The sequence below is a fragment of the Atractosteus spatula genome, chromosome 17 (assembly GCF_055471065.1).
Source record: "Atractosteus spatula isolate fAtrSpa1 chromosome 17, fAtrSpa1.hap1, whole genome shotgun sequence".
Taxonomy (NCBI): Eukaryota; Metazoa; Chordata; class Actinopteri; order Semionotiformes; family Lepisosteidae; genus Atractosteus; species Atractosteus spatula.
The window spans coordinates 4,529,158-4,555,883 of NC_142722.1; the positions used below are offsets into that span (position 1 = coordinate 4,529,158).

Genomic DNA, 26,726 nt, shown 5'->3' on the forward strand with positions numbered 1-26,726 from the left:
TGGTTCATGCTTTCGTTATTTTTTGAGGGTCCGCTCTGCGGTGCATGGGGCAGCACTACTTTTAACCACACCACGAGTGGAAGCGCGGCGGCGAGGGGGGATTCTGGGAGGTGTAGTCCACACTCGGGGACCGTGCGTGTGCGAGGGTCTTGTTTGGTTGTGTTCAGGCACATGGCTCTGCAGAGTCCAGGGGGACGAGGCGAGCAAGGCGGGTCCGACCGATCCCCAATGGCAGCCCTTGCTCTGTGGGAGATGCCGTGAAGTCGGACTGCTCTGCTCGTGGGGCTCGAGTCGGCATTTCCCGTCGGTGGGTTTCGCTTGCAAAGCTGCAGCAAGCGCGGCGCTGAAGTTTTTTCGCCCCGCTGAAGTTCTGCCTCCCCTGGGACGGGGGGGGGTGGGTTTAAATGCGGAGGCTGGTCGTGTTGTTAAGCGGCCACTTCTGCATTTCTCCGCCTTTGTGTTGCTGTCTGTGGAGAAGCGCAGAAGGAGTTTAAATTAAGGGGATTTACCGCCGTGGAGCGCGGGTTTAGGGTGGTGGGTCCCGACACCGAGGCAGCAAAATCAGATTATAAAGAAAACAGATATCCTTGAGACTTGCAAGCGAACGATGGATTTCTGAGCGCTGACAAGAAAGTTCATTAGGTGCATGATTTTATCTGTGGGTAGGTAGGTGGTTGTTGTGTTTTTTTATTTTGGGGCTGAGATGAACCCGTTCTCGCTGATTCACGCCGTGTGGCCGTGAATCGTGGTTCTTCGCTGACCTGTTGCGTCTTTCCGCGCCCGTGCACCCGTCTTCACACCTCCTGCAGGGTCGGTCACGGTCACGCGTGAAGAAAACGGGAGGGGCGGGGGGGGGGGGAATCCGGAGCGCGGGCACCGAGGTTGCGCGGCTCGCGCGGTGATGGGCACGGGGCTCGGTTCCCCCCTGCAGTCCCGGAGTTTGAGGAGCAGGAGTGTGGATGATTAGGGAAGCCCTGGTGTGTGTCTGTGACCTGGGGTGGGAAACTGCTGCTGTGTCACTCAGCCTGCTCCAGCCTGGACCAATAGGTGTCCCGGTTGCTATAGTGAAAGAGAGACTAGCTGCTGATCTAGCCTTGAACAGGATACCAGACTAGCATGTGTCCTGCCCCCCCTCCTCCCAGAAGGGCGCAGGAAGTTGTGACCACAGTGTGTTGTTTTGCAGGAAGTGAAGATGGATCCCAGCATGCTCGGCAGGGGCGATACCTGCCTGAAGACGGGGGACCCCCCCCGCTGGTGGGGCGAGCTGGGGCCGGCGCAGAGCCGGAGCGGCCACGCGTGCGAGGACTGTGACCGGGCCTTCCCGACCGCGGCCGAGCTGCGGGGCCACCAGCAGGGGGCGCACGCGCTGCGCAAGCCCCACCGCTGCGCCGCCTGCGGCCGGGCCTTCGCCCTGCGGTCCAGCCTGCAGCTCCACGAGCGGGCACACTGTGGCGCCCACGCGGCCCCGCCGCCCCCCGCCGTCCTGCCCTGCCCCTGCCCGCGCCGCGCCTGGGCGCTGCGGCGCCACCGCCGGCGGGAGAGGCGGCGGCGCTGCCGGCGGGACCCGCGCGCCCCGGCGGACGAGGGGCCCTACGCCTGCGCCCGCTGCGGCCGGGCCTTCGGGCACAAGGCCGTGCTGCTCTTCCACCAGCAGGGCGGCTGCGGCGCGGCGCCCTCCCCCCGGGCGGCGCCCTCCCCTCCGCCCGCCGGGCCCCTGCACAGCTGCGGCCTCTGCGCCCGGGCCTTCCAGACGCCCGCTGGCCTGTCGTCCCACCTGCGGCGCTTCCACCCGGCCGAGCGGGCGCGGGCGCGGGGCCGGGCCTACTGCTGCCCCTCCTGCAAGCGCGGCTTCCAGTTCTCCTCCAGCTTCGTCCACCACAAGTGCGGCCGGGCCGACGCCGGCCTGCAGCTGCTGGCCTGCCAGCTGTGCCCGGAGGTCTTCCTCGCGCCCGGCAGCCTGCGGGAGCACATCATCCTCAGCCACGGGCCGGCGCAGGGGGGCGAGGGGCTGCCGGCGGGCGACGGGAAGCAGGGGCATGAGGAGGAGGAGGAAGAGGAGGAGGAAGATGAACCGGCGCCAGGCCCGAAGGCCAAGTGCTTCCCCTGCCGCTCCTGCGACAAAGTCTTCGCCCTGCCCTCCGCGCTCTGCGCGCACAGGAAGCTGCACCAGAGGAAGACGGCGGCGGCGGCGGGCCGGGAGAGGAAGAGGAAGATGAGCGGCCGGCCGGACGTGCCGAAGGTGTTCCCGTGCTGCTTCTGCAGCAGGGTCTTCCTGCAGGGCGCCTCGCGCTCCCAGCACACCCGGCTGCAGCACGGCGGGGCGCGGGGGCAGGGCTGCCCGTCCTGCGGGGCGTCCTTCCAGAGCCGCGCCCAGCTGCTGGCGCACCAGCGGCGCCCGCGCTGCCGGGACCGGGCCCGCATCTACCAGTGCCCGCTCTGCGACAAGGCCTACCGCCACCTGTCCAACCTGTGCGTGCACAAGCGCAGCCACGCCCGGCTGGCCTGGGAGAGGAAGAGGAGGGGCGGGCGGGAGCCGGAGCGCGGGGGGCCGGGCGGGGGCGCGGAGGGCGGCCTCCTGCGCTGCAGCGTGTGCTCGCTGGGCATCGGGCACGCGCGGGCGCTGCGGCCCTTCCACTGCCTGGTCTGCAGAAGGACCTTCTCCGCCCTCGGCGTGTTCCTGAAGCACTGCGAGGGGCACCTGGGGCGGGGGGGCGCCCCCGTCCTGGAGTAGCGGGGCTCTCCCGCTCGGACCCCTGCCTCGCGGCCCGGGACACGCACCCTGGACTCCCTCGCCGAGCGTTTGAATCCAGCTCCCGGCCCGGGGTTCGAGACAGGAAGACGGACGTGCGCACTGCTGCATCAGCTCTGAACCCACTGCGTCGGCGCTGGGCCTACCCCGACCCCGGGCCGCCGGCCTGCTCTCGGCAGTCCGGGACCAAGGGGCTTCAAGCCAGACCAATAATCCTCAAACCAAAGGGCGGGCGCGCCTGTGGCACCGATCCACCCTGCGGGGGCCCGGTGGAATGTGACAAGGTCACAGGACAGACCGGCTGAAACCCACTACACCTGAAAAGGCCTTCGCAATGGCATTTTGTAGCGTTGGAAGTTTAAAAGGGAGAGTTCCTGATCGGGAGCCTGTTTTAAACGTGTGCCCCCTGCGAGAGGCTTGCTCTGGGCTGGCACGTTGCTTGGACACACGCGTCGTCTCTGTCCGCCTCTGCTCTTGTACAGAGCGGCTACACAGCTGGACCTTGGTGGCATGTAGTCAGGGGCACCGCCAGGAGAGGGGCGAGGCGCTGTCCCAGCCCCGACAGGCGGGTGAATTTTTCCCAGGAGCCCAGTGCCTTGACGACGAAGCGCTTGGATACGCGTCGGGCACGGGGCTGCTGGCTCTGCAGGCCCTGCTCTGGGTATGAGTCTTCCAGGAGCTGCCACTCCACTTCACCAACACTAAACGCTGCGCTGCAGCTGGACAGCTTGGCACCCGCCTGTGCCAGGTCCCATCTCCTGGGGCACTCCAGGGCTCTGTCCCTGCACAGTGAGGGCAGTGACCGCGATATGGGTGGGGGGGGGTATGGTTCAGGGGGATGTGAGAGGGAAAGTGTGTTATCCTACCTCAGACTGTTCTTTATCTTTTCCTATTTTTTTAATAAACGTTTTGAAAAGAGAAGAGCGTGTTGCTCTGGTGTGGGAGGTGGCAGGAGTTGTTGGGCTGGTTGTGGGCGACGGGAGCTGCTTGGCCAGGGGGAAGGTCCCGTGGGCACCTTGGCACATCTTTAACAACGCCAGCGCTGTTTCCCTCTCCCTGTCCCCTCCCTGTACCCTTGCAGGAGAATCCCGTGGGCGCCGAACAGGGAAGAAATGCAGTAATTAAAGGTGTCGGTTTTGAGCTCAGGCTCAAAGACAGCGGGATCCAAGCTGCTCCTTGTAAACATGAATAACAAGGCAATGCAGCATCATATCCAGTAAACCCTGAAACAAGACCGCGTTTAAACAGAAGGGTCTGATCACATTTGCCAGAAAAAGTGGTTTCAAAGACCCTGAAGGATTCGAACAAGAGGAGGCCTTCAGCCCATCTTGTTTGTCAGTTAAGCTATGGAGCCCAGGATCAGCTGGATATCGGCTTCAACAACAAGGGCAGGCCCTTGTGCCAGACCCCCACCCCCCTGTGTGTAAAGCAGTGTGTCGCATTCAGGTCCGCTCTCTGGTCGTTCCTGCTTGTGCCTCTGGCTCACGCTGCAGTGCTGCTGGAGCTGGACAGGCAGCAGTGCAGCAGACTCCCCACCAAGGCAGCTGTAAATAGCAGGAGAGATCGGTGGAGATCCCTCTCCGCGGCCGGGGATGGTGCTCGGAGCTGCAGGACCGACCAGGATCAGGAGGGGACCGCCCCGCTGGACTGTGGAAGCACTGGAGAGCCTCCCAGCGTCTGGGAGCCACGTGTCTAGCCTAACGCACAAGGTGAGCTGCTCTTGTCAGTGACTTACCCGCGCACAGAATAACGAGACCAGGGCGAGTAAGAAGCATCTTTTTATCAAGAGATTTTTAAAAATCCAGCAACTTACATATAAAATATTCATTAAAATTGCAAAATGTGTTCCATATCCGTAGCTCTGTGCAAAGTTACGAAACAGTAACAGAACACGTTGTTGCACAAACGTGGGCAGTTTCTCGTACAGTCGACACATGCGAGCTTCACCCGCTCTGTCCGAACCGGCTTCCTGAAAGTCAGGCTCAGCTGATTTTCTGAACAGCTCCTGACAAATTCTAACTCGGTAAAAGGCCCCCCCACTTGTATCTGTAAAGCTGATTCCGAGTAAAACCGCTGGACGAGCCTCCTTCAAGACTAGTGACGATGATTTACTTACTAATTCTTGCTCTTAAGTTTATTAATAATCGCGTGGAGCCGGGCTGTGGCACAGAGGGTCTCTCGCATGTCCATAGCTGTCCTGCTGCAGTCAGGGATCTGGACTCAGCTCCTGGGTGACCCAGTCCGACAACCAGAGCAGAACGGAGGGTCGCTGCACACGTTTGGCACAGGAAAGCAATGCTTGTTAGTGTTTCAAGAACTGCCCGAGTGTTAGAAGGGAGACAGGGAATTAGGGAGCACCGTCTACTGAATTCTCACAAGAGGCACAGGGGTTCACACAAGTGCAATACTCCGGGCTGTACCACGTGACGGACCTTTAGCTACAGCTGATGGGCAGCACTGGGCAGCACTGGGCCGTGCCCTTTCACTGGACACGGCTTTAAACACCCCTGCCTGCTGCCCCGGTCAGGCCAGGCCTTGCCGTGAGTCTGCCACTATCAGTGGGGAGCGTGCTGGGATGGGGTAGAGTCCTGCAACAGGGGGGTTCTCTCCGTAGCTGAAAGGCCTTCGTCCTGGTCCAGGGCTGGGGGTGTCTTCTCCTCGGCTCGGCTCTGAAGGACCACAAAACAGCAGATTCAGATTTCCTGTGCAGCTGGCAGGTGGATCGCACCGCTGACTGACTCCACTTGCATCGTGCCCCTTGACGCGACTGGACAGCAGGGGTCCCAGACTCATTGCCTGGGGCCCTGGTGTCTTCTGGGTTTCAACCCAAGCAGTCAATTAACCCGATTATATTCTTGCAATACATGCAGGCTTCTTCTTTAGGTCACTTACGGTCAATTAACTCAAAACAAGGTGATAGAAGTAAGTTTACAGTCACCTAGAAAACATCTTGGAGCCAATCCTGAAATTAATTACATAATTACACCCACTGTGTGGGGTCAGTATAGCCTGGCGGGTCAGTCTCTGGACTCGTGGCCGGCAGGTTGTGGGTTCGAGCCCCTGCTGCTGTCCCTTGAGTGAGGTGACTGACCCCAGAGGCTCCAGTTCCCCAGCTGGGGGTAGGGGGGACCTGTGTTCACTGGGATTGGCTTGGTGATGGACTGCTGGACACTGTGGTCAGCAGGATGAGCTCTGGGCCACTGTGGCTGGAAGACAGGATGACCTGCCTGCCTGCTGTGTGACCGAGGGACACACACGGGGCCCTGAGGCCCCTGGTCTAGAGGCAACAGACTGTGTGTTCATGCCTCTGCTCTCCAGCCCCCCAGCCCCCTGGCTGGAACAGGGTCCCCCTCTGCTCAAACACTGGAGTCCTGAAGCCGCCTGATACTCATTAATAGTTTTAATTCTCCAGCAGAACCTACAGCCCACACATCCTCACTCGCCCTCCAGTCAACAATGCAGTTATTCAGATTCAGTGTATGCCTGAATTAGCCCGGGAATAGAACCACACATCTCCACACACACATCGTGCAAAAGCATCCACAAGCATGCACGAGCATCCACAAGTGAGCACGAGCATCCTCCAGCACACTTGTACACATGCATGATATATAAAGATGTGCCCAGCGAAGCCGAGAACTGCCACAGGACAGCACCTGATCGAGGGCCGGGCAGTGTGTGCAGTGTGGCACAGCCAGCACAGGCCCAGCTCAGAAAAACCTGCAAAGACTCTGCATCATATAGGCCTGCAGCTCAGTGGAGTTGAGTTTTAACACAGGTGAGGGGTGAAAGTTGGACATGAGGCTCAACATACAGCAGTGGTCTGAGGATACAATGTTACTGATTAACTTCAGGGGACAGTTGGAGGTGTGGGGGTGGGACCATCGCATCCACACAATCTTCTTGAATCTAACAGCCGGAGCAATTGTGCTTTGGAAGGTCTCGTACCAAAGTCTGTTCAATCCCCAAGTTCAATGACACAGGTCAGAAAGTACATTGACACTTAAAAAATATCTGGCTGCTTAAAAGCATAGACTCAGACATATAAAATTAATTGTAGAATTAAACTAATGAAATACAAAATAAAAACAAATAATAATTAATCCTGCATACATTTAAATGATCTGACACAAAAATTAACGCTTTCATCAACAGTGCATGTGTCCTTTTTCACAACTGGTAACACTTTACAAGTACTTTTCTGAGTATAATATGTTTAAGAAACTACATTTAAGAGTTATTTTAAATTTTACCGTGCACAGTGAGGTCAAGGTCATAGTAGTGCAACAGGACCTCTTGTAACTCCTTTTTAACTTTTAAACATTACATTTTAAAATCTAAACCAGGCGGTAAAGGAGAATTTGTTCTCAATCTGACTCATCTGGGGAATAAAACTTCATGATGATGGCGATAAGGTAATTATTACTCCAGCTCCAGCCCAGCAGGTGGCGCTGCGTCTCCTCTGCCTTCTACTTCACCATATACAAAGCCCCCCCAGACCCTCATCTTTTTCCAAAGAGATGTAAAGTGCTACCAGAAATTAAATTAAATGAACGTAATTAACTTTGAATTACCATTGCTTATGCTGGAATTGGGGTGGGTAATGTATATTTTATGTATATTTTTCACATTCAATTGCAGGCAATTAAAAACCACGTAAAAGAAAAAATAAATTGTTCTCAAACCTGTCACCCACCTAGAAATGGGCTTCTTGTATGACTTTGCTGCTCTCGTTCGTCCCGATAAATTTCTCGGACTGCATCTCATTATGACTCGAGCTGTTTACTGAGCTATTAACCTGGTTGTCCTAAAAGATAATCAGTCTCGTTTAATAGGGTTAGGTACGGGGTTAGATGACATTAATTATAGTAGGGTTTGATTGTTGTCAATTACAGCTGCGGTTATTATTTCTGTTTGCGTACTAGATCATTAGTTTGCATTTATTTTTTTATTTTAATCTGGTTTAGTTTCATTTGGTTTCCATGCAATGGTCATAAAACGTCATTTTTCCAATACCTGGAATGTCTGGAATACATACCGAGTAGGACTGCTAATGGAGACGGCTGGGGATTTGTTTTAAATGATCGATTTTATGTTGAATGTTATTTGATTACAACATGCACGTTGATTAGAGATCATATCCAGTAACGGTTGCTTTGTTTCATTTTAGCTGGTTTGTTTATTTTTCAGGAAGGGGTTCGGAGGAGATGTTAAGACAAGGCGGTATGTCAACACATTGTGAGAAAAATCAAAACCAAGGATCGGTTATTGGATTTTTGGACTGTCGGAGCGGTTCTGAGCTAGCCGAACTCTCCAGACCCCAGGCAGACTGATTAGGGCCTCAAGAACAGAATCTTTGGCCCAGTCACAAATTCCAGCCCAGGTACTGGTCTGGTTGCCTGAAGGAACATTCCCTCTTCCCAGTGGAAAGCAGACATCAATCACTGGGTCTGAAGTCTGTAAGTAACAGGCAGGTGAGAATCGGACTGAATTTTGGCCTAAATCAATAAGCGACAAATATTCCCAATAAAACCACATTTTCCCCACTTCAATTTGATTTTACATCAACATCTTGTAAAAACAGAAACCCAGTTATTCTCGACCTGCTTTGCGTTTTAATCGCTACACTTGGGTATCGGCAACAATCTCAAAAATCCAACAACTTGTGATTGAGAATGATCACTTAAAAAAATGACAAATATTCACGTGAAATTTTCTCAGCACAACAGTCATCGGAGTTAATAAGAATTGTGGTCAGTTTCATCTGGTTAAAATGCTTCACTTTCAATGAAAGGAAGGGTGATAATCTTTTATGACAGCACGTCACATATTTCTAGGTATGGCAAAGAGTTCTGCATGAGTATTTGGGTCCAGAAGTCGCAGCAGAGCCCGGTCTGTCTTTCCTGTTTTAGCAAATGACATGTTCCAGGTTCAGGCAGGTGGGGTCTGTGCTGGGATGAGGAGCCAGGGGTGCTAAGCTGCACCCGTGGGATCACGGCTGAACGCCTCAAAGTCAGAGCGCCCACCCCCTGAAAGGTGTGTGTGTGGTGTGTGTGGTGTGTTCCTGAGAAACGCCACCAAAGACATCTCATTAGCTGGATGCCCTAATTAAGGTCAGGGAAAGTGATTGAAGGTTGTCAGGAAGGGAGAGAACAGGCCAGGAGAGGAAGGGACTGATGTCAGAGCAGTGGGGGGGGGACGACGGCGAACTCTGCAGGACAAGAGATTTAACTTGTGCAAAAGCTGCAGGACAGAACAAACGCAGAGCTGCAGGAGGGAGCGGGCAGGCGGAGTCTCACAGGAACGTACATACAGCCATGTAAAAGAAGAGCAGGATTGTTTGGGGGTTTTCTGCAGGTTCAAAACGCAAGCCACAGTTGAAAAACAAAATGCTAAAAATGATGGGAAACAGTTTGTCCTGAAGGGACGTGGCACTGGCAGTGGAGGAGGGACAGACACAAGGCAACCGGGCAGCCACAGACAGGAGTCCTGGCCCGTGATGACAGCCCGCCTTCCTCCCGCCTGGACGTCTGCAAGCACAGCCAGTGGAATCACCCCTCTGGCTCTGCGTAAACTTAAACGTCACAATTTCTCTCAGCACTATGTTTTTTTAAGAAAAAGTTAAAGTGCGACATGCATGCTTGTGTGTTTTGCAATGTATCCGTCTGCAGAATTGGCTCCAGTCAAAGACAGGCGACTCGCATGAGGAAGTGAGGAGCGACTGTGGCCTGGGCAGTGCCCAGACAGGGGCCCTGGCTTTGGTCTGGCTGTCTGCCCACGCCAGCCTGCAGACTGGGTGCGAGCAGGGCTGTCCTACCTTCTCCGAGAGCGCCAGGCCGACAGAGACCGCAATCAGGGCGAGGCCCAGCACGATGAAGATATACTGCAGGTACTCCATGACGGAGGGCAGGAGCACGAGGTTGTTGTAAAAGGTGGTCAGGACCGATCCCTCAATGTAGCCACTCTGTGGAGGAGGAGGAGAACGTCATGTCATTGGACATCCAGTCACACACGGGCCAAATCAGTCTGCTGACCTCTCTCCCCGTCTCCCAGATCCCGAAGACTTCAATTAACCAATTCGACTTAATCAGTCAGAATTCCTGGTGTTTCCAGGTCTTTATGGAATAATACCCAAAATGATATTGTAAAGTACAGCACTTCAACATCAGGTAGAAAACAGACATCTGATCCAATTTCAGTCAGCTGAGACTGCGAGGCTGAAACAAGGAAAAGAGCTTAAACTGACCTTAAACAGCTGGCCGTAAAAAACAAGAACTAGTTACCTCTGCAAACCACAGCATCGGAATGACCACCGGAGAGATTTTACCCGTCTCTCTGTAAAAACAGCAAGGAGAATTCAGCCAGCTGGACCACACACACTCTCCAGTTCCAGGTTCTCCAAATTCCCGAACTCGGCAACCGCAGGGCTGTGCTGCTGGAATTGGGGGACTGAGAGGACCCCAGTAACACTGGGGTTGCCGAGTCACAGGAAGGCGATTGAGGATCACTGAGCTACCGAGGGTCATGTGGGCCAAACCTGCCCCCGTCAACCCCAGCCTTTCTGATGCAGTAATGACTGTAAGAGTAAGACACAAAGGTCACAGTCAAGGAGAGGCTGCCTGGTTATTGGTAGCTAATGGTCAGGAATCAGCCTCAGCAAAGCAGCTGGAGGGTTTGCACTGGTGTCCTCGGTCCTCAGTGAACTCACCTCCCCACAGCGCTGACAGAAATGTCTTAGACTGAAGCTAAACGACAACAGGGGGACTGTCAGATGCTTGAGCGTGTAACTTCACCAGTGGGCTTCAGAGCCTTGTGCCATCCCCAGCCCAGCCACCAGCAGCACTGAGCTATCGTATTGCTGAAGTCAGTGGGTTCACGTAGCAAGAGAGACAAATGCCAATCCACCTGCCACGTGGCGAGAAAGATTTGTGTAAAACATGCCGGCGGGCACGACTCCTGCAGAGCTCGGCATTCTGGAAACAAGTGTGAGAAAGCTGCCAGGCAGCGGCCGGACGCAGTAGTGTGTAGCAGCGCTGGATCTTCAGCACTGTGCAAAGCCAGGCAGGCAGTGCGAAACAGGGTTACACTGCGGGGTTCTGGCTAGACCGCCATTCAGGGGAACACCGCCCAGGACTCCCAGCACCGCAGAGATCCTCACAAACCAGCAGGACTAAAGCCCTACAATCTAAGAAACAAAAGGCGGACAGTTTGCACAGTTTGGATGATTCAAGCTCCTCTGCTCGGGTCTCCAGGCTGAGATCGAAGCGCCGCAGCAGAGCCGGAGCTGGGCGGGCTGGACTCACGTGATGCCCGACACGCTCTTAATGAACAGATTCAGCTGCAGCTTGATGGACACGTTCACAGGGACGCCCGTTTCCTGCAGGTCCAAAACACAAGGACAGAGACAGTGGAAATTAGACTCCCGATGCACAGCAGTGTGATCCACGCCGGGCTTTACGATATGGTCAGTCTGACTCCCAATGCACAGCTCCAATGGGATTCACTCCAGGCTTTCATGACATCCACAACCTGTTTAATAGATAGATCAAGCTTGCTGCCTTATTATGAGTTCATTTGAACTAACAAACATGAGCCCAGAAACTACTTAAAGCATGATTTTCTGTTTCACCAGCTCTCAGGTCTGCTCCTGGATGAGGAAGGGGATTAGGGAAGGCCCAGACAAGCCGAGGCTGAAAGCTCCTGACCTGGATTGAGCCAGGATGCTGGGGTACACACACCGGCACGAATACCAAAGTCTTTAACAAAATCTTGAATTCATTCTCTCCTGCATGAGAGTAGAACTCAGAGCACACACACCAATTAACCAAGACAAGCACAGCCCCTTGCAACAGCACCTGACTAAACCTACAACATGTCCTCACGTGTGGAAAACATGAAGCCTTAATTTATCTTATTGCACAATTATCTCTGACACTGCAGATACACATCAGCTTTCAGCTGAATGTCAATTACTCAAAGGATAATTTCCAATTACCTTATCAGAGATCATTGCTGTTTTACTGTTGGTCATAAACAAATAAAAACTCAAACCCCCCCCCCCCCCCAACACACTGCTTAAAATCAATATTCAATTCAATTCAAGGTGCTTTATTAGCATGACCGATGGGTACAATCAGTGTTGCCAAAGCAAATGAAAGTAATGATATTTACATGAAACAAAACAAAAATAGAAGTAAAATAAAATCTACAGACATATTACAGACATTTACAACAAAGACATATTATACAATATTGACATATTCTGTAGGCGGCTGGAGCATTATTGGGAGACAGACTCACTGTTCCTCAGGCTGTGACAGGAGATCACATACTGGGCTGCCAGTTCAACTGAGTTCCCTCCTCCCTCTCCCAGTAGGATTGGGACCCGTTGTGATTCTGGCAGGTGTGGGAACTCTGGGATTAGATTTCTGAATTTCGGGAAGAATGTTATCTCTTATCTCTCAATATCTCTCTCACTTGTGAGAAGAGCAGGGTTTGAAAACAATTCAATTAGATAACAGCATTAGTGATAATAATGCTAATTATGTTGTGAAACATCGTCTCAGGTGTTTGCGACAGGCCCTGCACACTGCACAAGGCTCTGCTATACCAGCTACTGCTGTGTTAGTTTGCTGTTTGTTGTGATGTGACAAATGTACAGGACCCAGAGAGTTAACATGCACTATCCCTGCAGAATGAACTGACACTGTTACAGACTGCATAGAGTCTTCTAGTTCCTGTGGAGTCCAGTACACTGACACAGCCCAGTCACAGGGCTCCAGACTCTTCTAGTCCCTGTGGAGTCCAGTCCACTGACACAGCCCAGTCACAGGGCTCTAGACTCTTGTAGTGGACTCCAGTACACTGACACAGCCCAGTCACAGGGCTCTAGACTCTTCTAGTCCCTGTGGAGTCCAATACACTGACACAGCCCAGACACAGGGCTCTAGACTCTTGTAGTGGAGTCCAGTACACTGACACAGCCCAGTCACAGGGCTCTAGACTCTTCTAGTGGAGTCCAGTACACTGACACAGCCCAGTCACAGGGCTCTAGACTCTTCTAGTCCCTGTGGAGTCCAGTACACTGACACAGCCCAGTCTCAGGGCTCCAGACTCTTGTAGCAGAGTCCAGTACACTGATATAGCCCAGTCACAGGGCTCTAGACTCTTCTAGTCCCTGTGGAGTCCAGTACACTGACACAGCCCAGTCACAGGGCTCTAGACTCTTCTAGTGGAGTCCAGTACACTGACACAGCCCAGTCACAGGGCTCTAGACTCTTCTAGTGGAGTCCAGTTCACTGACACAGCCCAGTCACAGGGCTCCAGACTCTTGTAGTGGAGTCCAGTACACTGACACAGCCCAGTCACAGGGCTCCAGACTCTTGTAGTGGAGTCCAGTACACTGACACAGCCCAGTCACAGGGCTCTAGACTCTTCTAGTGGAGTCCAGTACACTGACACAGCCCAGTCACAGGGCTCTAGACTCTTCTAGTGGAGTCCAGTACACTGACACAGCCCAGTCACAGGGCTCTAGACTCTTGTAGCGGAGTCAAGTCCACTGACACAGCCCAGTCACAGGGCTCTAGACTCTTGTAGTGGAGTCCAGTCCACTGACACAGCCCAGTCACAGGGCTCTAGACTCTTGTAGCGGAGTCAAGTCCACTGACACAGCCCAGTCACAGGGCTCCAGACTCTTGTAGCGGAGTCCAGTACACTGACACAGCCCAGTCACAGGGCTCTAGACTCTTGTAGTGGAGTCCAGTACACTGACACAGCCCAGTCACAGGGCTCCAGACTCTTGTAGCAGAGTCCAGTACACTGACACAGCCCAGTCACAGGGCTCCAGACTCTTGTAGCGGAGTCAAGTCCACTGACACAGCCCAGTCACAGGGCTCCAGACTCTTGTAGCGGAGTCAAGTCCACTGACACAGCCCAGTCACAGGGCTCCAGACTCTTGTAGTGGAGTCCAGTACACTGACACAGCCCAGTCACAGGGCTCCAGACTCTTGTAGTGGAGTCCAGTACACTGACACAGCCCAGTCACAGGGCTCTAGACTCTTGTAGCAGAGTCCAGTACACTGACACAGCCCAGTCACAGGGCTCCAGACTCTTCTAGTCCCTGTGGAGTCCAGTACACTGACACAGCCCAGTCACAGGGCTCCAGACTCTTCTAGTCCCTGTGGAGTCCAGTACACTGACACAGCCCAGTCACAGGGCTCTAGACTCTTCTAATCCCTGTGGAGTCCAGTACACTGACACAGCCCAGTCACAGGGCTCCAGACTCTTCTAGTCCCTGTGGAGCCCAGTCACAGGGCTCCAGACTCTTGTAGCGGAGTCCAGTACACACTGACTCTAACAGAGCAGTCATGAGATCATGAGAAAGATTCTGAAATGCAGCATAAGCACATCGGTCTCAGCCAGATAACATCTTGCGCAATGGATCAGAATGCTCACAAAGCCCTTTTCCCCCTCTGTGTTTTTATGACTAAATCTCTCAAGTCTGATTAGACTACAGGGTCAGGGTGCCCTAAATCCAATAAAACACAGTCTTGTGTGAACAGCTCATGGTGTGTTTTTTAGATCCTAATCAAGAGGACAGAAGTTTAACTCCACATCACCCACACCCTCGCTGCTTTCCCGTTATTCCCATCTGGGAACGGAGCGCCAGCACGCGGCCGCACGGCAGGTGGCAGCGGCGATGACTCACGGGGTGGATGTCGATGAAGAGGCCGTGCTCCTCCTCGCTGGGGCTCAGCCCGAGGACGAACTCCCGCAGGACAGGGTCGCCATTAAGGAAGTGAGGGTGGGAGAGGAACGAAGGGGAGTCTGCAGAAAACAAAACCAACCGCCAGGTTTCCGAAAGGCACACAAGCACTTGTGCCCCCTGTGCATGCACTACTATGAACACACCCCCATACGGACATCACTATCAGGACACCCCCATATGTGAGCCCCATTACACACAACAAACTCCATAAGCCCCCAAACATGCAGCCTATCTGCACACCCTTGTAATCGAACCCCCATATGCACACCTCTAGGTGCACACCCCCATACTGTACATGTACAGGATATCACTGGCAATCTATAATCCTCACCTTTTTTGCAAAGGCTCATATCAGGCAAGGCATTAAAATAATAACACACACATCCCTCCTCATTGCCTACGTGACTTCCAACCTGTTTATTTGCCTGTGCCGGAGCCCGTGCCAGACCCGGCGCCTGTCGGGAAGGGCCGGGAGATCGAAAGTACAGAAGATCTCACCGTGTCTGCAGGTGCTGACGTTCATGATGCCCGACTGCCTGCAGGGGCAGAAGCCCTCGTTGGGGGGGTAGTCGGTGCCATTGGCGAACAGGGTCTTGGGCGCCACGTAGCGAAAAATGGGAATGCCAGCCACCTCTCCGGGCCGTTGGTACTCCAGGTCCATGGATCTGAGAGACAGACGGAACAGGACCACCGGGGTAAACATGGTGACTGCACAGACTACAGTGTTACTATAGCGGCTTGATACTCGTGGACCACTTACTGTAGGGATCAGTTACTGTAGGGGTGTATCATTGTGGGGTTCAGTTACTGTAGGAGTACATTCTTGTAGGGATCAGTTACTGTGGGGGTACATTGTTGTAGGGGTCAGTTACTGTAGGGACATATCACTGTAGGGGTCAGTTACTGTAGCGGTGTATCATTGTGGGGTTCAGTTACTGTAGGGATCAGTTACTATAGGGGTGTATCATTTTGGGGTTCAGTTACTGTAGGAGTACATTCTTGTAGGGGTCAGTTACTGTAGGGGCGCTTCATTGGAAGGGTCGTTATCATGGTGCCATATCGTCGTAGGGGACTGTTAACTTGAGAGCATACCTGCAGGCATCAGGGCTATAGAAAGGAAGGGTTGTCTCCTTGGTCATGAAGGGGGGCCACATCTGTCCAGCTGTGCCGTTAATCATGTTGCACTGCTTGGAGTTCCAGTAGTTCACCTGCGGAAGCAACCAGTAACCTTGCGTCATGCAGAAGCCCTTCAGGTGCCCTCCTCCTCACCATGTCGGCCTTTGCAAATGTGTTAGTCCCCGGTACTGTCGTGCTTGGAGCTGCAGATGAGCAGGAGGACTAGCCTGTGGCGGGTCACACCCACAATCACCTGTCATTCTGCACAGGTTATCATGGTAATTAATCCGACAGGAGTCTTGTACCACCTGGAGACGATTATTCACCATGCCCGCCTCAGGTGGTTCAATCTACTCAAGCGGTGATCTGGCAGTAAACAGGAACTTTGTTACAGAGTTCACCCTGTTATGCATCACCACTTGTATTGAGGACCCATTAGATTTGTTTCGTTTTCCTGAGCTCTTGCCATTCTGTTTCCTGGTTTCTGGACCCTCGCTAAATCCTCATTACATTACTTGGATATCCCCCCAGTGCTTTGTACTGTGCCTCTTTGTCCATGGACTCTGCTTGTTCCCCATCAGCTCCGAGCATGGATTTCCCTTGGCACTGCGCTTCTGTGTTTACCTGGCTCTGAACCTCGCCTGCTTGGAGTTCACTCTGGACAGTGTTTGCCTATTACCGCACTGGCTGGTGCATTCCAGCCTGTCCCTGCTGCTTGCTGTAAACAGGGTCCTGTTTGCTCGTGGAGTGGAGCAAAATCTGCCTGCCTTTGGGTTTATTTTACTATTGCCATTTTCTTAACTATCGCCAGCCGCAGCATATTACAGGTGCACACCGATTTCCAGAATCAATCCAACACGTGCGGATAGATTTTAATCTGCTCACCTCTTTCAGGCCATTCCACGAGTCGACCTTATGAACTTTCCTGATGTCGTCCACTCCGGTGAACACCGTGAACAGGCCTGTGTTGGAGTTATTGAACTGCAAAGCAGAAAAAAGAAGGGACAAGTGGTCTTTCTGGTCACTGGCAGGGATGGTGCCGACACACAGAGACCTGCAGGGACGCAGGTGAAGCAGTACTCACTTCTGCAAAGAGGCCGAATTTCCCCTCGACCGGCATCATGTTGGGGAAGTACTGCTTGAGGAAATCCACCAGCTTGCTTTCGTAGCCCCACATCAGCTCCCCCACCGTCTTTGTGAGGAAAGGGCCTTCTTTAAAAGCCTTAAAGGTGGTGCTCACCATGATCTTGACAAAGTAGGGCATGTCCTCCATCATCACTGCGGCGCCCTGCAGGGGGAGCAAGCGAGCACACAGCGCGGGGGGGGGTCAAAGGTCAGGGTGGTCATGGGGCTTCAGTGCTTCAGCCCCACCAGCAGCGCCGCCCTGCTGGCCGTATGGAGGCCCAACACCTACCAGCACCAGCATGTTGGGTACCGTGACGACGTCCGACTCGTTCCCGACAGACATGTTCCGCCAGAAGTGGTACTGGCGGTATTCCCTGTAGGACACGGTCTTGTTGTCATGGAAAGTGATGTTATGCTTCTGGCGGTATTCCCTGGAAAAGAAAGACAAACGGGACTGGAAAATGGTGGAAAACGCTTATGGGACTCCCAAATTCGCTTTAGCCACCTAACAAGCCGGATGACCCTTGTCTGTCCACTGGCAATCAGCAAGATTGATTTTAATGCTTTGAAGGACGACAACAAGTATTTTGTAAAAGTCAACGTGGAAAATCAGAAAGAACCCATTGAAATCACTAAAACAGAGGACCTTATACAAACTCTCAAAAACCTCAAAAGCGCTGACAAGATTCAATCCAGCCGACATCTTGAGAATTAACAGTGAAACACAAACCAGAGGGCACAACTGGAAGCTACATGAAAGTGGGTTTAAAACCAATAATCGGAGGTCCTTCTTTACGCAAAGGGTGGTGGGGGTCTGGAACAGTTATGTTGTTGATACCCTGGTTTCTTTCAAGAAACAGCTGGATGAGATTCTGGTATCAATTAATGACTAATTACCAAACTGGCTGGATGGGCTGAATGACTTCTCTCATCTCATAATGTGCGTAATCATTATGTTCTTACACGCACACCCACAATACGTAAAGGAATCTTCTAAAAAACAACTGAATTTCTTGTCAAGCACTGCAAGTGTCAATTATTTCAAAGCCTTTTGATTTGATGCACTAAATCAGCATGAACTTTGCAAATACCACTGGAGGTTTTTTGGAAAAGCACAAGTCAAATGACTGGATCCTGAGGTCCAAAGGCTCCTCCCTGCCCACCACAGCCAGCACATGACACCACAGGCATCAAGCAGGCACAACGTCTCCACGCAAGGCACGCCATGCCCAGCGCACGCCATGCTGCAGTCATCAGATTCTCTAGCTTTAAAAACCACTGATGCAAGTTGTGGAGCCGGTGTTGTGTAAGACTTGGGACTTGTGGTGACTGTCTAGCACTGTCTACTCCCTTGTCCTGAAACTACCAGCGGCGACAGCAGTGCAGTTCCTCTGAGCTCGGGTTAACCACTGCTTGCACAGCAACCGCACGGACAAGGGGCCAATTGAGCAGAGAGAGAGACAAAACAGACTCCAGAAAGGTCCGCGATACCAGTAGGGAATGTCTCCACCTCTAGACCACATGAGAAAAGAGTCTTACTTACACTTCTACTGGTGGGAGAAAAACAAGTGAAACAGCCACCTACATGCCATCCACACGCCACCCTCGCCCTCCTGCCACACGCCACCCACACGCCACCCACACCCGCCACCCACACACCACCTTCACCCGCCTGCCACCCACCACCCTCACCCGCCCACACACGCCACCCACACGCCACCCACACACGCCACCCTCGCCCTCCTGCCACACGCCACCCACACGCCACCCTCGCCTGCCACCCTCGCCCTCCTGCCACACGCCACCCACACCCGCCACCCACACACCACCTTCACCCGCCTGCCACACACCACCCACCACCCTCACCCGCCCACACACGCCACCCACACGCCACCCTCACACCACCCACACGCCACCCTCGCCCTCCTGCCACACGCCACCCACAACCGCCACCCACCACCCTCTAATCCTCACCTGTAGACATACGGGCCTCTCTGCTCCACCATGGGCTTCTCCCCGCGGAGAATCTCTTCAGGGTTCAGGATGTGGAAGAAGTAGACGGACATGAAGAAGGGCACAGGGATGTCCTTCCACATGGTGTAGGACATGCTGTTGCTGGGGTCGATCTGCACATTCTGGGGGCAACACAGAGTCCACAGCCATAAGGACGCAGGGACAGCGACTACCATTACATAGCTGTTTGATCCATTTCAGGTTTTCCTTGGTGCAGTGGTCTTTTGGTTCAAGCTCTACAGGCTGAACCAGGGAAGCAACACACAGTTTAGCAGAGCGAGCCTGGCCACGCTAATTAACCGACACTAACAGACATGAAATCTCCTGCTTCTGGTGTTGACTTCAGGACCAGAGCCCTGCAGCGTACTGTCAAACCCGGAGTGGATCAGACTGCTGTGCAATTAGGAGTCTCATACACAGCACATAAAATCAAGTTTTATTTACAAACCAGCACATCTACATCGAGCAGAACAGGTCATGACCAATTGTGGCAATGCAGGCATTAATAAGATCAATTCCAGGGCTCCTTTTTTTCCTGTAGAAGTTCTAACAATGCTGTCTTTGTCACATCTGTCTCACATATTGATCCCAAACTTACAGTAACATGAATCATCAAACATGCAGATTTCAAGATAATAGGAACAGCTCGTACTGCAAGATGCCTGCAAACAATAAGTTACAAAACAGTGAGCAATGTCTTAGGATGTCAATATTTTAAACATGCAGAATTTTGAAATTACAAAATAATTTAAAAAACAGTTCTGCCTCACTCATAGAGGAAAACATTTAATAGTTCATATCATGAAAGCAAAGTAGCAGAAGGAACACAGTAACTATGATAAAGTTGTTAAGAACTAATGGGTCGCTGTCTGAATCTGAAAACATACCTGATCCAGGAACAAAAAAACAGGGGACTCATGTTTCACCTGACTGTACAGTATGTCTCACTGTACAGCTCTGACTCAGGACAGCTCGATCACAAAATCAGCACAGAGGGACAGAAAAATAAAGGATTACATATTTAAATAACAAAACGTACAGATAGTTTCACTGCACTAAAACACACTTCACATTGCTTGTCTAAACATGAAATCAGTGTTTTATTAATTCTGAGATCTTTCGAATGTCCTTTTACAAGGTCTCGCATAAAATGCTCAAATCGAGTTGCAAAAAAACACTTAATTAAAAATGTAAATGTATAAAGGAAACAGCTAACAGGTAAAAATGAAATGTCAGACATATCTGCCAGGTCTGCTCAGTACTGTGGCTATTCCATGAATATTCAAGACAGTCCAGGAATTACAGCACATAAATGGGGTATACCAAAATCAACCATTTTAAAATACACTGCAGAAGATGTCATGGTCTGGGCTCTAGAACTGGCTCAGGTGCTCTAGAGAGGAGCCTGGAGAGGTGATGTCATGGCCTGGGCTCTAGAACTAGCTCAGGTGCTCTAGAGAGGAGCCTGGAGAGGTGGTGTCATGGCCTGGGCTCTGGATCTGGCTCAGGTGCTCTAGAGAGGAGCCCGGAGAGGTGATGTCACGGCCTGGGCTCTAGAACTGGCTCAGATGCTCTAGAGAGGAGCCCGGAGAAGTGATGTCATGGTCTGGGCTCTAGAACTGGCTCAGATGCTCTAGAGAGGAGCCCAGAGAGGTGATGTCATGGTCTGGGCTCTAGAACTGGCTCAGGTGCTCTAGAGAGGAGCCTGGAGAGGTGATGTCATGGCCTGGGCTCTAGAACTAGCTCAGATGCTCTAGAGAGGAGCCCAAAGAGGTGATGACATGGCCTGGGCTCTGGAACTGGATTGCTTGTCAGTACTAATTCTGTAACTCATCATGGCAGCAGCAGGGCGAATTCTGAGCACATTGAGAGTTCTTGTCCACAAATTTCATAATTACAGAATGATTGAGAAAATAATTTGAGCTCACTCCTAGAGGAAAACATTTGATAGTGCATGCAATCAAATCATGAAAGCACAGTAACTACAATAAAGATGATTAGAACCTATTGGCTGCTACCCCAGTCTCAAAATAAACCTGATCCAGGAACAAAAAAGAGGACTCCTGTTTCACCTGACTGTACATCTCTCTGTAAAGCTTTGTAGTGTATTCACTGTGCAGAATAAAATACTGCCCTACTTACTGGGCTGTGCTTCAACTGCACAGCGCGACAATGAGGCAGAACACACTGGCTGTACAACCAAGGAGCTCAACAGGAGCAAAAAAGAAGTGGAAAATCTTTGACTGGCCAAGTCAACCTTCGGATTGAAATCCGACTGAGCGTGGATTTCATGTGCCGAAGACAAAAAGCGATGTCAGAACATTCCGATAGGAAAGAACTCAAAGTGGGCAGCAGAGGGTTGACACAGCAGCTCGACCGACCGCGCAGAGTCTGTAGAGCTCAGCGGGTCAAAGACTTCAGACACAAAGGGGAGTGCAAACAAATACTGAGATTTACACTCCAATTTGCAGAAGGGTTCTTAAACCCGAATGTGTCCCAGTACTTCTGGTCACTTGAACCAAAGGTATTTTTTGTGCTCCAATGTGATCAACTGAATGTTACATACTGTCCTTACAGGTATTCATTTCATGATCTCGTTTACAACCTGCTTGCCTGGAAAGGAGAGTTCAGTTTGGACTTTGCTGCCCCAGTTACCCCCCAGGACAGTCCCACTCGGCACTGCAAGACGGTTTTGGCACGAGCATTTGCTGTTCAGAATTATAGATCAGATTTAGTGACGTCACTCGCGACCCATCGGTTTTCTAACCACTTTTTCCAAGTCGGGGTCGCGAGGGAGCCGGAGCCGATCCCGGCAAGCAACGGGGGATCAAGGCAGGGTACACCCTGGACGGGACGCCAGTCCATCGCACGTCATTACTTTTACGCCACGTTACATCCAAATCACAATCATCGTGCGTTTTAAAACCACCTTTAACGGCGAAGAAGATTCGAAAACACGGTTTTCACGTGACGTCCCGGAGGCATCACGGCAGTATCGCCGGTCACGTCCCCAGCTAGAAAAGTGTGCAAAACCCCCGGCTTGCGCGACAAGCGCTCCCCTGGACGCGACCTGAGCCGCTGCTCTCCTGTGGGCTGTGGGCTGGCCAGCGCGCCTTCTCTTGCACAAGATGCGGCTCACCAGAAGGCTCTGCAGGTCAGAACAGGCAGGTGTCTGCCCACGAGTAACGAGTTATATCCGTAACAACGATGTCAAACAAATGAACAATAAACAATGTGTTCTCTTTCTTCTTTTTTTCAGCATGGAATAAACCTATTACTTGTTCCAATGAATAATATATGCTTCCCGTGACACTTCATGTATTTTTCTGTGTATATATATATTATGTTAATGAGCTTAAAAAGGTGAACAACGTACCTTGACAATTTGCTGGTCGATCACAATGGGTCCCACGAACACGAGAATAGTCCCGAAAACTGCAGTCAGGACTCCGGACACTCCCAGAGCTAGAGCTAACTTCGTTCTAGACAGAACCATTTCTCTGTGCACAGCTCCGGCAAAGTTAAAAGAGTATCTAGCTTTAACTAAGAACAGCGCGCACAGAATAAAACCACTTGGTATCTGTCAGTGCGCTCTCCCCTCACCCTGTCAGCTACATCAGGGAGCTGCGACCGAGACAACAGCAGTAGTGCTGGGGCGATCTGTCTGGAAGCTATATAAGGCTGGAAGCTTTCCGGGTCGTCGTGAACCATCCAAGTCCGATTTTAAAGTTCACTGATGCAGAGATAATGCTCACTTTGTAACGCACCATCGTGGTTTTGATAACGAGCTCAGTTTATGCGAGGTTTGTGCTGGCGGGGCCCCGCCCCTAACTGAGGGATTCTGGGAAATGTAGTTCAGACGCTGTCGCGCTGTCTCTCGAGCGCCGCTGCAGCTCCTCCTCCGCGTGGTTGTAACAGACAAGTATCCAGTAATATCGGATGTTTTATTTCTGGTTGGGACACTTCTTACTGCAGAAAGTAGTGTCTGTAAAAAAAACAATTAAGAGTGCAAGATGGGTCTCATTCTTCTGATTTTTCGTGTCCACAATGCTTCTGCTCCACACAATGCAATGCATTTAATAATAATAATAATAATAATAAATTCCCTACACTAATACAGGGCTTTTCTAGACACTCCACTCGAAGCTCTTTACAGGTAATGGGGATCCCCTCCACCCCCACCAGTGTGCAGACCCACCTGGATGATGCACCAGTCCTCTCCCCACACACCAGCTCTCAGTGGGGAGGAGAGCAGAGGGATGAAGCCAGTTCAGAGATGGGGATTATTAGGAGGCCATGATTGGTAAGGGCCAATGGGAAATTTGGCTAGGAGGCCAGGGTTATACCCCTACTCTTTTCGAGAAACACCCTGGGATTTTTAATGACAACAGAGAGTCAGGACCTCGGTTTTACATCTCATCCGAAGGACGGCACCTGTTTACAGTGTAGTGTCCCCATCACTATACTGGGGCATTAGGACCCACATGGACTGCAGGGTGAGCGCCCCCTGCTGGCCCCACTAACACCTCTTCCAGCAGCAGCCTTAGCTTTCCCAGGAGTCTCCCATCCAGGTACTGGCCAGGCTCACACTGCTGGGCTTCAGTGGGGCTGCCAGCGGCGAGCTGCAGGGTGACATGGCTGCTGGCTCAGCTGCGCAGCTGTGGACCGATTGACAGGGGGAGCAGATCAGCTGCTGCTCCCACCTCCCACCTCCCGGCAGTGAGATTAGATAAGGAGTGGAGTATCGCTGACAGGACAGGGACCAGGAGGGCTTGCAGCTGAGGAGAAGCAGTCAGCGCTGCAGCCCTGTGGCTCCAGTCTGAGCTACAAGACACCTCAGGTCCCCTTTACTTCAGGCACTGGGGCTGCTCACACGCCGCACCCAGTGGCGGATTAAGGTGATCAGAGGCCCCTAGGCTACACGTTGTGTAGGTCCCCGCCCCCATCCCATTACCAGAAAAAAAGCGAGAGAAATTACTTTAATAATTCAGTGACGCGTTCGGAGTACGAGCTGCTACCGCCGATTCAAACGGAATTTAAGGCGGCACTCGCAGGGCACACACACAGGTACACAGGGAGCCCAAATACACACACACACACACACACACACTACAACAGCCTGTAATGCAAGTGCAGCAATGCAACCAATAAATCAGATTCACAGGCAATCTGCGAGCTGACAACAGAAATCATGCGCACGCTTGCTTTGAAACCGACGATACACAGCAAGAAGATCAGCGCCGCAGAGACCAATGACCTATGGAAGCCCGTTTCCGCCAAGGAGTAAAACAAAAACGCGCTATGGTATCTCGCAATTGCGACTTAAAAACTCAGAATTGCGATTTCATATCTCAGAATTGTGACTTAAAAACTCAGAATTGCGACTTCGAAATAGCCCACATGTCATTGTCTGTCCTCTTGTTATTGTAACGGATTCGGGTTCTTGAGCTGGTGCCCTCGCCGCTCCCAGCCTAGCTCCTGTCTCACTGCATGGGCTCGAACCCGGGTCCTCTCTGCTCTGCTAAACACTTCATACCGTGTGCAACCATAGCCTTTCTACGGCTCTCCGACACTTCGTGTTCAGCCAGGCGTGCGGCGGCAGTTTTTCCAGTCACTAGAGCCTGCGGCCGGTCCGGACTGATCGTCGCTGTCCCCAAATAATTTACATGCAAATCAAAACACTGCGCCTTTCGAGGGGGAATACAGCAGCCATTCTCTTGATACACACTCGCCATTTCCGAGTTTTCTTTTGAAGAGGGTTTTGGAGAAATACCTCTGTTAGTGTTTATGTTGTCTTTCCGATACTGCAACATCCGCGTCTTGGTTTTGACACGATTTCGGGCCCAGTTTAGCCCAGTATGGCCGCCTCTGTTCATCTATTTCACCCCAGCATGCTGGGTCCGAGCTGTAGGGAGCGGGAGCTGCTGTTGCGGCCTCTGTTAGCTCCACGGCAGCAGGTGCAACAGCCGTGGCGGCGGCTCGGACATGGCTCGTTGGAGATGGTGGTGGCGTTTCGGACGGCTCTGCCTCTGACCTCGTTGCGGGAGCTGCTCGTCCTCATGAGCGGCGTGGACGTAGACTGCGCCCAGGCCAGAGCTCGCTGTAGCACTGGTCGCAACGTTAGCCGTGAACCCGGGAGCGGGGTCCGGCTCAGCAAACTTGAAATAACCAGTCAATCCGGGGATCTTTTTAAGTAGATTCTGCTCACACTGCTCTTTTAACCGTCGTGCTTTTCGCTTCTGCGCCCCGCTCTCATATTTTCTATCGCGCATTTTGAGGCTGGCTACCGTAAACTCGCACCAGAGATCGCCCGCTGAAGCCGCCGAAATAAATTTGAACTGCGAGCCCATTGCATCTAACCAATCATTGGTTCACAAATCATTTGACGTTTAAATGGACCAATGGGGGCCCACAGGTCCATTTAAAAAAAATACCCGGGCCAATCAGGGGCCCCTGATCAATCCGGGGCCCCTAGGCTCCAGCCTATGCTAGCCTGCTCGTTAATCCGCCCCTGGCTGCACCTCTCCTACCTGTGTCTTTACATTTTGGGGCTTTTTTGTGAATTCGGGGTGACCGGGCTGGGGGGATGTTCTCAGTGGACTTCTTGAGCCTGTGTCTGACAGCGCGGGCACGCCCTTTAGATCTTTATTCCTTTCTCAATCTGGGGGCATGGTGTGTACCCCCTACCCTGCGGCTGACCCGAGTGAGTCATCGCGCCCTAAGGGGGGTCCCACGGAGAAGCAGCATAGCTGGAGAAACAACCCTTGTTACTCGCAGGTAATTAGGAGGCTGACTGCAGACATGGGCGCCACTATTTTTGTAGCTATACAAACGGCTGACTATGAGTATGTCTGCACGAGACAAATCCCTAGGCCTGAGTGAAGCTCAGGGTTCAAATGAAGCTCTGGGTTCGAATGAAGCTCAGGGGTTCTGGAGGGATGGACATTACGATGGAGGCGTCAGCCTGTAGCAGACCCCAGGGGTTCACTTGCCCCTCAGCTGCTGTGCCCGCTGACCGCTAGGGGGGGACACAGCCACCAACCCCCAGACCTGAGCCAGGGCTGGACAGGGGCTCCAGACAGCAGCGGGGTTCACCAGGGACAGTGCATCGCCTTCAGGAGGAGAGGAACAAAGGAGAGGAAACATTTCTCACTTCTGCGCTGCCATCCTGACTGTCACAATTAAGATAAGATCTTTATTGGACCTATACAATTTCTTGCACTAGGAATTAGTCTTTTCACAGATTGCTCTCCATGAGACACACAGCCAGGGAGAGAGAAGCTTGGGGTCAGACATTTATACGGCGCCCCTGGAGCAGTTGGGGTTAAGGGCCTTGCTCAGGGGCCCAATGGAGAAGGATTCCTCTGCCGGCCACAGGATTTGAACCGGCAATCTCCCAGCCACAGGCGCAGATCCTGAGCCACTGCTCCGCCCTGTTAAATGTGTTTCCGCCCGGTTACTGCATGCGCTGTGTCCCGGGTCTGACTGCAAGTCAGCTCTCTCCGTCTTCCGCCTGTTCAATACCTGTCCACAGCAGAAAACTGTGTGCAACTGAGTTTCTCCCAGAGAAAACCATCCCAGAGGTGATAAGAGCTTATCTGAGTTGGTGAACTCCACTGGGGGTAAAGTACAGTTATCAGTTGGGGAGCAATGGGACAAAAGATATTTTCTCATATTCCTGCCTACCTTTGCAGCCTCTAACTGAAACAACGTAAAAAACAAAATGACACAGCAACAGAGATAAGCTCAGCTCCTGAGAGCTGAGGCCACCTTGCAGGTGATCTGCGGAGACGGCCGGAGCTCGGTGGGGCTGGGCCCGGTCAGTACTGGTTCCAAGCAGAACCAGTCTGTGTGGACCGGTAGGTCCTTCTGCTTAGGTCCTGGGTGTTATGTTATCCAGGTGGGGCTGCACACTGCTGGTGATGGAGGGGATCCCCATTACCTGTAAAGCGCTTT

General features: G+C 52.4%; 1 protein-coding gene across 3 annotated transcripts; it reads right to left on the bottom strand.

Annotated features, from left to right (window-relative positions):
- Positions 1-4,514: 4,514 nt before the first annotated feature.
- scarb1 (scavenger receptor class B, member 1) lies at positions 4,515-22,845 on the bottom strand. 3 transcript variants are annotated; one of them, XM_088935630.1, is made up of 13 exons: positions 22,147-22,844; positions 18,732-18,892; positions 17,047-17,188; positions 16,717-16,920; positions 16,518-16,613; positions 15,609-15,724; positions 15,015-15,181; positions 14,457-14,575; positions 11,053-11,126; positions 10,033-10,084; positions 9,567-9,713; positions 7,446-7,556; positions 5,330-5,418 (listed from the first exon to the last, which is right to left on the bottom strand). In XM_088935630.1, the coding sequence occupies exons 1-12, from the start codon at positions 22,264-22,266 to the stop codon at positions 7,446-7,448; spliced, it is 1,509 nt and encodes a 502-aa protein (XP_088791756.1). In that variant the 5' UTR covers positions 22,267-22,844; the 3' UTR covers positions 5,330-5,418. The 3 variants fall into 3 exon arrangements, with proteins under 3 accessions (XP_088791755.1, XP_088791757.1, XP_088791756.1); XM_088935629.1 differs by lacking the exon at positions 7,446-7,556 and having other exon boundaries at positions 4,515-5,418; positions 22,147-22,845; XM_088935631.1 differs by lacking the exons at positions 7,446-7,556; positions 22,147-22,844 and adding an exon at positions 19,658-19,744 and having other exon boundaries at positions 4,515-5,418.
- Positions 22,846-26,726: the final 3,881 nt, after the last annotated feature.

Coding starts and splice junctions, on each gene's coding strand:
- scarb1 (XM_088935629.1), bottom strand. CDS start 22,266: ATGGTTCTGTCTAGAACGAAGTTAGCTCTAGCTCTGGGAGTGTCCGGA. Junction 14,576..15,014: donor CGTCAGCACCTGCAGACACG/GTGAGATCTTCT, acceptor TGTTTTCTGCAG/ACTCCCCTTCGTTCCTCTCC. Junction 10,085..11,052: donor AAGAGCGTGTCGGGCATCAC/GTGAGTCCAGCC, acceptor CTGTTTTTACAG/AGAGACGGGTAAAATCTCTC.